This window comes from Diadema antillarum, unplaced genomic scaffold, assembly GCF_040938485.1.
Source record: "Diadema antillarum isolate AM-2024a unplaced genomic scaffold, OU_Dant_1.0 scf00000201, whole genome shotgun sequence".
NCBI classification, from domain to species: domain Eukaryota; kingdom Metazoa; phylum Echinodermata; class Echinoidea; order Diadematoida; family Diadematidae; genus Diadema; species Diadema antillarum.
The window spans coordinates 960,424-973,393 of NW_027271090.1; the positions used below are offsets into that span (position 1 = coordinate 960,424).

General features: G+C 37.5%; 1 protein-coding gene across 3 annotated transcripts in view; it reads right to left on the reverse strand.

Moving 5' to 3' along the window:
* The window catches only part of LOC139723877 (E3 ubiquitin-protein ligase RNF13-like), an 80,155-nt gene that overhangs the window by 22,988 nt on the left and 44,197 nt on the right, over positions 1 to 12,970 (reverse strand). For 2 of the 3 annotated variants that reach the window (XM_071635087.1, XM_071635085.1), the window contains exon 5: positions 7,175 to 7,253. In XM_071635087.1, the coding sequence (XP_071491188.1) occupies positions 7,175 to 7,253 (79 nt within the window). Of the gene's footprint in view, positions 1 to 108; positions 215 to 7,174; positions 7,254 to 12,970 lie in introns of all 3 variants that reach the window. The other variant, XM_071635086.1, reaches the window with a different exon arrangement.

Consider the following 12,970-nt stretch of genomic DNA (forward strand, 5'->3'; position numbering starts at 1 on the left):
GACCTTGATTAAGACTAACATATTCTAAGGGGGAGGAAAATTAAGATTACAAATAAAAGTTGGATATTGTTGATATCAAAGATAAGGAGACAGAGTGATCGAACTTACCATGAAGCATAGCATTACGATGAAACATATCCCTACAATGCTTGCGAATGGGATGAGGTATATGTGATACGGAAAGGTGAAGCCAGGAGTCATGATAACCAAAAACCTAGGGGTGGGGAAGGGTGGGGAGATAGGCAGTGGTAAAGGGGTAAGGATAAAGAGGGGATGGGGTAAGGACAGGGTAGGGAGGGGTAAGGAAGTGGTAGGGAAGGGGTCGGAAAGGGGTAGGGAGGGATGGCAAAGGGGTCGGGGCAGGGTAGGTAGGGGTGGAGAAGGGATAGGCAAGGGGTAGGGAGGTATAGGGAAGGGGATAGAAAGGGGTTGGGGAGGGATAGTGGAGGTATAGGGAATGGGTAGGGGTAGGGAAGGGGTTAAGGGGGGAGAGGTAGGTAATTAGGTGAGTAGGGTAGAGGAAGGGAAGGAAAGTACATAGTGACATATGCAGTAATAAAACGAGCCGAGGGGGGGGGGGGGTAGATAGACACAATGTGTACAATTATTTTGCATGCAACAGAAAGTTCAAAGCAATGCACCAATATGATAAAATAAACAGATTAAAATGATAATTGAAAATAATCATAATATATTGCACAGTGAATTATTCAGCAAAATCAAAGACATTTTTTGGGAAAAAAAGAAAGTAGAGATATTCAAAATAAATATAAATATAGCAAGGAAATCCAACAAATTGCATGTCACCATGGAGCATAACAATGATACATTCATGTGTAAACAGCACAGGACAATATCGGCAGAGTGGAGGCAATAAACGATACACAGATACCAAAGTATGGAGGTACAGTGCAAGATGAAAACATTAAAGTTTATAAGCGCACAAATTACATGACAGCAATACAACAACAAAAAAGTAAACACAAGTTATAATCACCATTATGGAGATAATGACATAAACAGAGATTTTGTCAGTAACAGTCAGATTTGAACATTTAAACAGAGAGAAAGGGGTTGAATGGATATAATATCATGCAAAGCACGGAGAATGGGGTCAGAAATGGGATAGTATGATGTCAGAATAGTTGTGGAGGGGGGGGCATGCACAGGATAGAGGCAGGTTGAGGAACATGGGTGGGAAAAGAAAGATGGAGAAAGAAAAAAAAATGATTATTGTAAATATCAAATGCAGGACACTGAAGTACACGCACATTTAAACATCGGCTGCCAAAATGTATGGTCAAATTAAAGTCCAATTACTTGGAAAAGAAAGTCTTGCGAGGTAAGTATGCTGCCACAACATTATGTGAAGAGATGAATCAACATATTCACAGTTCAATACAGACATCTATTTGTGATATATGCCTAGCACAGAGGTATGCATGCAAACAGATTTGTCACGAATGAGCTGCATGTAATGACTTGACGACACATCTGAAAAAAAAAAGAATATGACTGTAGATAACAACTGGCTAGGAGTAAGTTGACTCAAAGAAAAAGTTTGTGTGTGTGAAAAGAAACAGTCTATCAAAAACCGTTTGTCAAATGAGAACAAAGTTTTCCCACTGCACATCTATTAAATTATGTTCTTGTTTAATACTTCTTGGTTTGTGGAGAATGCACTTGCAACTGATTGGCAATTTGGATATAAGGAGAACATCTTTATTGCTTGCCAAATCACAATGATAAAAATACAATCAGAAGAACATAATACTCTTCGAGAGAAAGTCCGCATACCAACGAACATCATAAGTTTTGAAACCTCAACAAGTTTGAAAGTGTTATGAATAGGTTTTCATTGTTCAGCAAAAGGGCACATAGATGAGATTGTGTCTTTCTTCAACACCTCATTAAAAAAAAAAAAAAATCCTCATTTTATGACACCTGTGGGCTTAATAAGAAACAAAACTGTGCACCGGCTCATGATCACCTCCCCATTAGTATGAGTGAGAGTTTAATAAAGCATGGTCGTGAGTAGAAAGTGTACAACCACAATATTATGCTATGAAGGTACAACATGTGAGCTATGTAGGCCAGGGCAGTTACATACAACTCAACAGCACAGAGTGAGTAGGTACAATCTGGTGCAAATTTGCCAAGCAGTACATTGAAACTGGTAATGCCAATTATTACTGTGTGAGTGACTGTGGTTTTAATGGCAGCGGTGGTTACATTGTGCCAGTGCTGGCAGTGGTAGCAGTGGTAGCAGTGGTAGCAGCAGTAGTAGTGGTACTAGTGATGTACAGACATACACAGTGTACATAAATAGCACTGGAAGATAAGGATACAGAGGCGTATATATGGTAGTGGTGGTGGTAGCCAAGGTGGCAGCTATAGCAGGAGGAAGAACGGATGTAGTACTGGTAGTAGTAGTAGTAGTAGTAGTAGTAGTAGTACAGCTACAATGTAGTAGTAGCAGTAGTAGAAGTAGTAGTATAAGTAGTAGTAGTAGTAGTAGTAGTGGTAGTAGTAGTAGTAGGTATGTAGTAGTAAAAGTAGTAGTAGGAGTAGTAGTAGTAGGAGTAGTAGTAGTAGTAGTAGGTATGTAGTAGTAAAAGTAGTAGTAGGAGTAGTAGTAACAGTAGTAGTGAGTAGTAGAAGTACTATAAACAGTGGGAGGCAAATTGGTAATACAATGTAACATTTTAAGTAATGGAATTGGTAGTAGTAGTAGTAGCCCATGGTAGCAGATGTAGCAGTAGTAGTAGTACCCCATATAGTAGTAGTAGTAGTAGTGGAAGCAGCAGTAGGTAGTAGGATGGTAGTAGTAGTAGTAGTGGTATTGGTAGCAGTAGTAGTAGTAGTAGTAGTAGTAGTACCAGTTGAAGTAGTAGATGTACATGTAGTAGTGGTAGAAGTAGTTGGGGTGGGAGGCAAATTAGTAAATCTTAAGTAGTGGAATGGTTACTACAATTTTGTAGTGATCCATGGTAACTGGGACAGTTGAATGGTGGTCATCGTCGTCAAAGGAGTGGTGGTCATGATCGCTTTGGTGTATGACATGTAGCTTTAGTGGACATGAATGCTGTCTCCTGGGCCTCTGTTGTCTTCATTCAAGGCACTAAGTGGAGTTCACTGATCAAGTTTTTTGCTTGGTTTCGTATTTTGGAGGGGGGCACATTATTAGGAGTCTTCTGATGACACTAATTAGAAGCTTTAAAGCCCATACATCAAAAGACTTCTTCCAAAAGGACTCTGATTCACAATCATTAAGATTTTAGCCAAGACACAATAAACAGAAATCATGGTCTGAATCAATTTTTCTCTATGAAAAATCCTTTGATTGGTTCTAAGTGACTCCACAAGCCTGAGAAAGACACAATAACAACATGCAACTTTCAAATTGTTTCAATATCATAATGCAGCAATTGTGATACTGTAAGAATGAAAACAAAGAAACATAAAAAGTAACATCTCATGAATGCATGAGTAGGACATATGATTTCATTAATGTGTGATATGGACATGGCACCTCAAAGAAGATTAAATCATCATTTCAACATTGAATGCAAAAATACTGTGATCACTTATGCAGGGTGCTACAAATTTGCATAGCTGGTTGCTCTAGACAAATTTAATTTGCCATTAGACAAGCTTAACTGCACCAACTTCAGCCAGGTAGGGTAGGCTCTATTCAGTCTACACATATTGTGCAGATCTCAAAACAAGTATCTAATTTGAAACAAAAACAAACAAACAATCTGAAACATTTTCCTGAAAGTCAAAAGGAAGTACAGGACTGCATCATATTGATTGCAGGTCAAGACTGAAAGTATACCACTTGAAGAGATTTAATTGATGTAACACTCATATCTTTATATTTTTTGTTTGTTCTTTTCTTTTTGGTTCTTTTCTTCAATTAACAAATTGCCTGACCGGGTACATGAGGAAATACAGCTTTTGTAGCACCCTGTTTCAAAGCAGTAACTACATGTAAACCAATACCATATTTAATGGGAAAGTCTGAGAATTAATAATCTTGAAATAGCATTGTTTCATGATTCATCTGCTCAGTGACAAAAATATATTTAATAGAAGTTTAATATGCTGGCATGATATTCTTTGAATGCAAAGTTGACTGCCAGGATCGGACAAGATGATCAAATCAGGTTTTAAAATATTTTGTGACGATGGTCTGGCCAATTGCCTTGCCGATCACAGCTGAGAGGATCCCAGACCACAATTTTCTGGTCAGGATTGTGCCTTTAATCTGCAAAATGTCTCACCCGCCAACTTCAACTATAGAGTACCAAAGTAATGATGTCACAATCTTCTGTTATAGTTTGGGTTGGAACCAGGTGTGCATATGAACACTCGGCCAAGTGAGGCTGTTTACAGCCAGTTTAATGGCTATGACATCATCCTTTGGTACTCATGTATCTGTACCTCATTCATCTATTTTGGTTATTATACGGTTATGTTTGGTTTTCCTGTTTTTGTTTGTTTGTTTGTTTGTTTGTTTTCTGTAGGGGGGGAGGGAGAAAAGGGGGAATCAGTAGTCCCTAAGTGTGTCTGCCCAAAATTAAATCATCGTTTTATATACAGTAATGCCCTGAAATAATAAAGGGGTGTGGTTCAATTCATTTTCATTTTCCTCTCATCTTAAGTATCATATTTTTGTTTTAATCGTTCAATCCTTCAAATTTAAGAGAGCAGTATTTTGCTCATCAATCTTGTTATGCTAAAGCTAATCATTCTGTTCTAAGTTTTTTGTATATATACAGACACATGGTCTCATGTATTGTTTGTTGCTGTTCGACTAGTTTGAGACAAAATGTAGTTACTCTCGTGAAAAAAAAGGCCAAAAATCTAGCAATGCATTTGGTGATTCAAACAGAGGGTAACTGCTGTGTGATTACACCCAAAACAGCATTGTGCTAGTCAAGATATAATAGAGGGCAAATGTGATGCCTGCTGTAGCTGTAATAAGAACTTTGTAGTTAACATATAGCAGATGATACACAGCACTAACAAACCGCTTGCCACGCTGGCAACCAACTTTTAAAACTTAGGGTTTGGGTTAGGCAGGTAAAATGAACAAATAACTCGCCTCATAAAAGTTGGGGCCCTCTCCCCCTAAATGCCCACTCAGAGAAGCAGAAGAACTTTTTTGTTTTGTTTCTGTTGTAAGGTTCTTTGTTTTGTTCGTTTGTTGTTGTTTTTTTAATTGGTTATATCTCTGTGGAGAGTAAGAGTATATAACTGCTTCAGAAATTGCTTTTACAGAATACCCCATCCACCCCCCCCCCCCCCCCCGAATTCCAGAGGCAAGGGACAGAATATTTTCGACACAAGGGGTTAACTTTGTCTATGTCCCCATGCATAAGATGAGCACCAGGAGGTAGTCGATCCACAAACTTTACATGCACTCAATGCCTTTTGGTTCTCAACTTCACATCCTGCAGGAAATTGCACAGTGAATATCATGCCAACTAATTACAGGGAAAATACTAGGTTTCTGTACACCTCATACAGTGGCTACCTCCCACTTCACAGATCTATGACACAGTATATTTAATATGCTAGTCATACATTTTCTACAAAAAAAAAATAATAACCTGGCACAGTAGGTCTCCTTTGTTTTTCAAGGATTTTTGAAGTCAAAAATCTCTATTAAAATTCTGGGTGCCACTGACTGAGGATACAAAAAACCTTGATATGTCCCTTTGAAAGAAACTAATGCAAAGTATACCTCAAGCATACATGTATTTGCATAGTCACAAAAAAAAATCATAACAGTAATAAAGAGAACGAGAGAGATAGGAAAGCAATGGAATTCTGTGAGAGAGCAATGGGCTGCTTTTAAGTTATCCCACAAAAGTTTACAAATTAGAGTTTGTTTGTTTTTTTAGAGGCCGGTCATTGAGGACGTTACAAAGTTTTCATGCAGATCATACCAATGTGTTCTTCTGACTACAAAAAGTATGTCCTAATATGGTGAATGATGATATCAACTAAAAACAAAAAACAAAAAATATTTAGTTGATATGTACTGATATAGATTATAATATTATATCTGAACATTATACAGGTATACAAATCAAATCCCTTGTCTTTACCAAAAGTAGCCCATGTAGATGAGTTGATTTTCCTATAACATGTATAACCACCTACTGAAATATACTAGGGACTAGTCTTCAACAGATTTATAACTAGGTAGTGTGGCTTTAAAGGAAGTCATGTGATCGCACACCATGCGGGACTGATGAGCTCAAATTGTGACATCATAAAGGTCGCTGTCTCAGCACCATGCGCTATTGTGTCAGCCCTTAAAAAAGTTTGTCCTGGCACTGCTCTGCCAAGATAAGAGAAAGATATGTGCTACTCGCTCATCTCTGATCAGGTTACTTACCGCAACTTTGGCAGAATCTTGTCTTATTGTTCTTCCATTACAAGAAAAGAACCCCCACCCCCCACCCCCCCCCCCCCCAAAAAAAAAGGATTTCAAACACCTACAGTAGAACATGTGTAAACAGTCCCATTTGGTTATACAGACTCCTCACTCAATCAAAATTCCCTTAGACTCCTCTTTTGTATATGTGAGTGTCATCAAAATGAATGTAACTGAAATAGCCATTATATCAGGTGACACCTAACGCTCATTTTTGAACTGCTTGCTTGGCAAGTTGTATTGTTTTTGGGTTTGGTATTTTTAAATCACAGACTCAAATTCAACAAAGACAGAGCTACTTAAAGGGACAGCACTTGGGAGACTGATCATCTATAGCTCAAAGCAAAAAATGAGCTTATGAAGAAACAAACTTTGTAAACTCACTATCATGTATGAATGAGTAATAAAACTTGTGAATTTATTTCTAATGAATACAAGATAGATAAATGGATTGATGATAATTACACATACATTAGAACAGAATAGAGATATTGACAAGTACAGCTGTGTATGTATTATCACAGTTGGCCCATTCCTGCTACCAACAAAGAATTGCTGAGAAGAAACATTAAGAACTATGTTTGGTATCTCTCCAGAATGTTAATTAAGTGCTCTTTACATGATCTCCCCCATATGCTCCTCTTGAATCCATTGCTTTCTCATCTCTTTCCCATCTCTTTAACCGATGTGAACAATCCCGTCCTCGAGAACAGAATAGCTTACCCTGTAGTGTAGTTCATTGACTTGAGTTCTTGGCCACTCGTCAGTCCAACAAAGACGGAGGGTATGAATACTTGTGGATCTGTTGTATGGTAACAGAGTGAGAGAAAGAGATAGGAGGGGCAAAAAAAAAAGAAAAAAAAAGAGGAGGGCAGAAGAAAGGTTGATGGAGTATATAAGAAAAACATGGAGAGAAAGAAAGCAAAAAGGTTACAAATGACAGGAAAACAGCAGGAAATGAAATAAGACAGATTGGGAAAGAACAGATTAAGAGAAAATAAGGGAAAGCAGAGTAGAGGGATGAAATGAGAAAAGAGATTAAACAAAGAATGAACTCCGCAATTTCTTGAGCAAAAATACACTGTGTGAGTCCATACAGCAAGACATCACAATCATTTAAATAGCATAGTCAGCTTGGGAAAGCAATTGAGCATTTAATTCATTTCATTGTCTTATGGCGGTACGGCCTTTATACTCCTTAAAACTGGCAAAAGAAAAGATATCAACATGTATCACACATTGTATACAACAGCCAGAAAGATGAAAAACAAAAAAATCTGTAGAGTAAATGCTCTTCTACAAGTTCTAGTGTTGAGTCAGAGATACAGTATTTCCTGTTGATCCGAAGTTCAATGATATTATCAAAATCACATTGTGGGCGTACGGCAAAGTTTTGAAGAAAAAAAATAGTTAAACAAAACTATAATAGACTAACAAACAAAAGTTTTAAAAAAGTGAACTTTCAAGAAGATATCTCCTGGTGTACATTATGCCCAGCTACTGTATTTCAGGGGAACTCAACTTCCTGTTCAAGTTGACTTTGACAAGAATAAGGATGATCAAACAAAATCATTAAGTTTTATGAAACTTATATCATTCATAAATCAACATGTAAGTGAAACAGTGCTGTAAGTCTCAATGCAAATTATACAAATAAGATAAATTAAAGATAAAAATGTAACATTTAGACATTAACATGATTTTTTTTCAAAAACAGTAACAGAAAAACAGCAACTCGCTCCCCTTTGCAGAGTTCTCCAGCTGCTAAAACATTCACTCAGTATTGAACAATTATATCAGGACATGGATTGACTATCTTCTTAATGTACATGTACATATCAACAAAAGCAATGCAGTGAAGATTAGGCACAAAGAGGGTATCTTGTCTACTCATTTATCTGTCACTGTGATCAATATTAATGTCTTGTGAAATGTTTAAAAGCATAATACTCCAGAGCTCTGGTTGTTTTGTCTGAGTCTAAACTCGAAAATGATGTGGACTTCGCATACAAATATGTGCAATTTACGTCACCTCAATTCCCGAGGGAAATGACAATGCCTCCTGTCACTGAGTAAAAAGTTTAACAATGATGCAATGACATCATAATTCAAAAATAGGCCACAAAAACTTGTAAACTGATAAAAAAAGACACCATGATTACTCCCCCCCCCCCCCTCCCCCCACTTCCCTCCTCACAAATTACTAGACTTTAATAGTATTTGTTGGAAAATTGAGTGCTAAAGAAAGATATCTGAGCTCCTGGCCTCACAGTCCTGGGCTAATCATAGGCATATCAATAGCAATCCCATAATACCCCAACCCGATTGTTTAATTCAGAATAGAAATTGATGGCTGTACGTGCGACTGATTTCTGTCCCTGGTTAGTGTTACCATACACATACAATGTACTTTTAAGGGGGTACGTGTATCTCACTGAGCGGTGAATGTTTGCGAACAAAGCAAATTCTAGGGAATTTCAAGTTTTGCCAGTATTCGTTAACAGTTGCAATCAAATTCACAAACACTTGCAATCAAATTCGCAAAAACCAACAGTTTCATTGTCGTAAACAGTTTTTCCTGTCGCACAGAAATTTTGAACATGTTCACCTTCTCAATTAGAGGGGCTGTAGCCTATTGGTGGGCCATGAGGTAAGCAAAAAAAAAATTGAAACTAGAAATGTTGCTATGGCGACTGATATGCCTCCGCCATAATGCATGGTTCTCTGAATAGGTCTATAGCACAATGCCTTGACAATGTGTGATATGACAATTTCACATAACTGGCAAAATATTCCCGATGGAATCCCATTTTTCTTTGCTAATTTTTCCAATGATAAAATATCAAAATGACAGGTTTGTCACACATGCATTGAATGTTCACTTTCCTTGAAATAGACCTGTTTATTTGGATGAATGGCTATACTGTCTAATGAGAGTGCAGGTATTTGGGGATTTGTACCCAACTTTTGACCCTTTTATAAGTTTATAGAAGATATAGCACTTTCACTTGACCTTTTGACAAGAAACTTCCAAGAGAATCTGTATTGGGTAATACAAGCATACACTCAGTTTCAAGAAAAAATTTTATAAATAAGAGGAAAATAATAGCATTTTGATGGATTGACCTCGACCTTTGACCCCCTGACCTTTGACCCATGACCCCTAAATTCCCTACATGATCACTGCCAGTCAGTACATGCATATAATTATACTAAGTTCAATGCAGATACCTTGAAATATTTTAGATATGGAGAAAAAAGTGAAATTCTAACATTTTCACTTGACCTTTGACCCTTGACCTTTGACCTCATGACCCCAAACTCTCTCTGGGGAATCTTTATTTGATAGTTCATGTATAAACAGGGTTTGAAATTGGCGATGGTCCGCTGGCCATTGGCCACCCAAAATCACGTCGGACTAGCTAAAAATCATAAAATTCTGAAGTTACTAGTCCGTCTGGCTAGCCAAAATATTGCTTCAGTGTCAAAATTGATTCTAAGTAGTCCGCCTGGCTAGTTAAAAAAAAAGTTAAGTGCGACCCCTGATAAACCAAGTTTCACGAAAATACCTCCAGGGATTGCAGAGATATATACATTTGTAGGGGAAATAGTGAAATTTTGAGCATTTGACCTTGACCTTTTGACCTTTGACCTCAAACATGTGCACCCAAAAGTTGATAGGCACAACTTCGCCCACTCATACATATACATGCCAAGTTACATTAGGATACCTCTAACGGATTTTTAGATATGCTGTCCACAAAATTGATTACGGACGGACGGACGGACGACCTCACGGTGATATACTTGTGTGTCTACCCCTTTGTTCTCCCTTTTGTTAAAATAGACACACAAGCAAAAATTTTAGCCACACAAGCCTGACGGAATAAAGGCCATCTATTGTGCACTATTGTTCTCCTAGCCACACAAGCATACTCTCGTTAGCACGGAAAGACGGACGGATGGACAGACAACGCGAAAACATAATGCCTCCAGCGACACTTCGTGGCGGAGGCATAAAAAAAAAAAGATTAGTATCCGATCCAACTGGGCCTAAAAAAAAAAATTAAAAAAAATAAAAAAAAGACTGTAGGAGCCAAAATGGGTCTCAGCCTTGTGAAAAACAGATTAGCTTTCTCTGGCAAACACACTATAATTTGAGGAACTTTGGATGGACAACACTAAAATTATCACCACCACTATCACCTTCCAGAGCACTGCCAGTCAGCCATTAAAAACGCCCTTTGATCACACTGAGGCTATGTTTATCTAGTGCGAGAGAATCACGTTTCAAAATGCATTTTAAATGCCATTCATGAACGTGGTTTGAAATACGATTCTTGGGGTGCTGTGTTTATCTGGCCATCATGCAATCACGATTCCAGTGTTGTTACTGCACAACTGCTTAGCACCGTTCAACCCTGGAAGTAAAGGTCAACTGCATCTTAGACCAAACATGCCTCATCATTCACATACAAGTAAATAGGTAGAAAACACAACCAGAAACAGTTGGGAGCTAACCTTGAGACATAAATGTGTTTCAAAACAGCATTGCATTTATGAACTACTCACAGAAAGGCGATTGTCGTCTCAAACATATTACTTCAAAGTGCCCTTTGAATGACATTTCTACTTTAAATGCACTTGAAAATACGGTTGCATTTTCATCTCACCCCCGAAAATGCCTCAAACGCATCTAGGATCGTGATTCTGCCTCACATAAGTTTAATGCACCCAGAATCAGCACTGTTTTAGACTCTGTTTTTAGACTCTGCATTGTACAATATCTATCTGTCATCACCTCAGTTTGTATACTGATGTGTAAGTCATTTAATACAAGGATGCAATAGACCTACTACAGTCATGTTGACAGGTGGAGGGGGGGGGGGGGGTACAGACTATATCCAAAAGACAGGAAGACAGACAGATATAAATATACCAAAAGGGACAGAAGGGTGGTACAGAGATGCTCATTAAGCCAGAGCACTGCTGGACAAGTATCTGCAACATTCATCCCATTATGCCTTTTTTTTCCGTTGGCATCATAACACAGGTCTACAAAAGCAGGGTGAACAACAGGAGTTTGGTGTGGGACCTAAACTCTTTTATGTAGAGCTACACCATTTTTTTTTTCAATGTAAATATGAATGGCACTTCTGTATGGTAGTACTTTTCATGATTTCATCTTTGATTGTGTGACAAAATCATTTGCTCTTAATTCTCTTTAATATCTGTACTGCAATATAAAGAAAATTCAACATATTTTCCCTTTTCTTGCATAATAAAAAGAGCACATGACTTGCCTCTTTCAAAAGGAAGGAGTAATATTACCCTAGTCATATATGCCAGTTACTACTTGAGGGAATGTGTACTTTTTTCATAAAATAAAAATTTTGTGTACAATATTTTCCTCATATCATCCAATGCATGTGACATCATCAATTGAAGTAGTCTTCTCATCCAGCAGTGTCTACACAGAAACTTTTTATGGAAAGTCCAATTTTCCTCAAACTTTCACTGATTTAAAATGTTCACCTTAAATCATTGCACATATTGTCCTTGTACTTGTCCTTTAAGGTCTCCATAGGCAATGTTTCTGACTCCAAGTTTCAGTATTTCCTTCTTTTTTTTAAATGGAATCCCTCTTCAAAGTCTCCCAAGATGCAGTAAAGAATTTTACCTGGGGGATATATGTGTTTGTTTTATTCCACTGAGTATCAGGTCAAAACCCCAGTTCAATAAATCCTGTAAAAACTAAACAGTCACTCAGTTAAAACGATCAAAGGTTACTACTCAACAGATATTGCCTTTATGATGCAATCAAACCTTGCCTCGTCACATCCAAAATTTTTCATCATTATATAGCAAATGATTTTTACAAGTCTTTAGTCTCAAAATGATCTGCCCATTCACTAATAATTTAAAGCTTTAAAATGGTTCTTCCTTGTGGGCCTTTAGAAGACATTCAGCATCCATGTAAAAATTGCAAAGTCAGGCAAGGCCTACAATGTAGGAATGCTATCTGATTGCCAAAAGTTTTTTTTTTTTTAAACAAGAGTATACATTAAAATTAAAACTATACCTGTTAATACATTGTGTATGTCACAACATTGCATAGTATCAATTGCTCAAGGCTAGCGTAAGGTCAAACTTGCACTTCCATCAATGCAATACTTAAGTCTTTTAAAAAAACTTGGCTTGTGGTCTGCAAAGTCTTTGACCTTATTCTCAGAATGACTAGGGAGTTTCTAGTCACTGTAGACTAGCACAGCTTCATCATATCATCAAAAGAATTTTTATTTCTTTATATCTGAAAGCTGATAGTAATGATTACTGATCACCAAGTCTTTGATTGAGTGTTAACTTCAATATAACCTACTTGTACTGCTTGTTCCTTTCATTGAATAATAAAGAAATAAACAATCACTGAAATATATTCTGCAGGGACTGAAACACTGACATTACTTTAAAGGGATGGCATAGTTCTGGTTGAGATGGAGACTCAGGTCTTAACTTTTT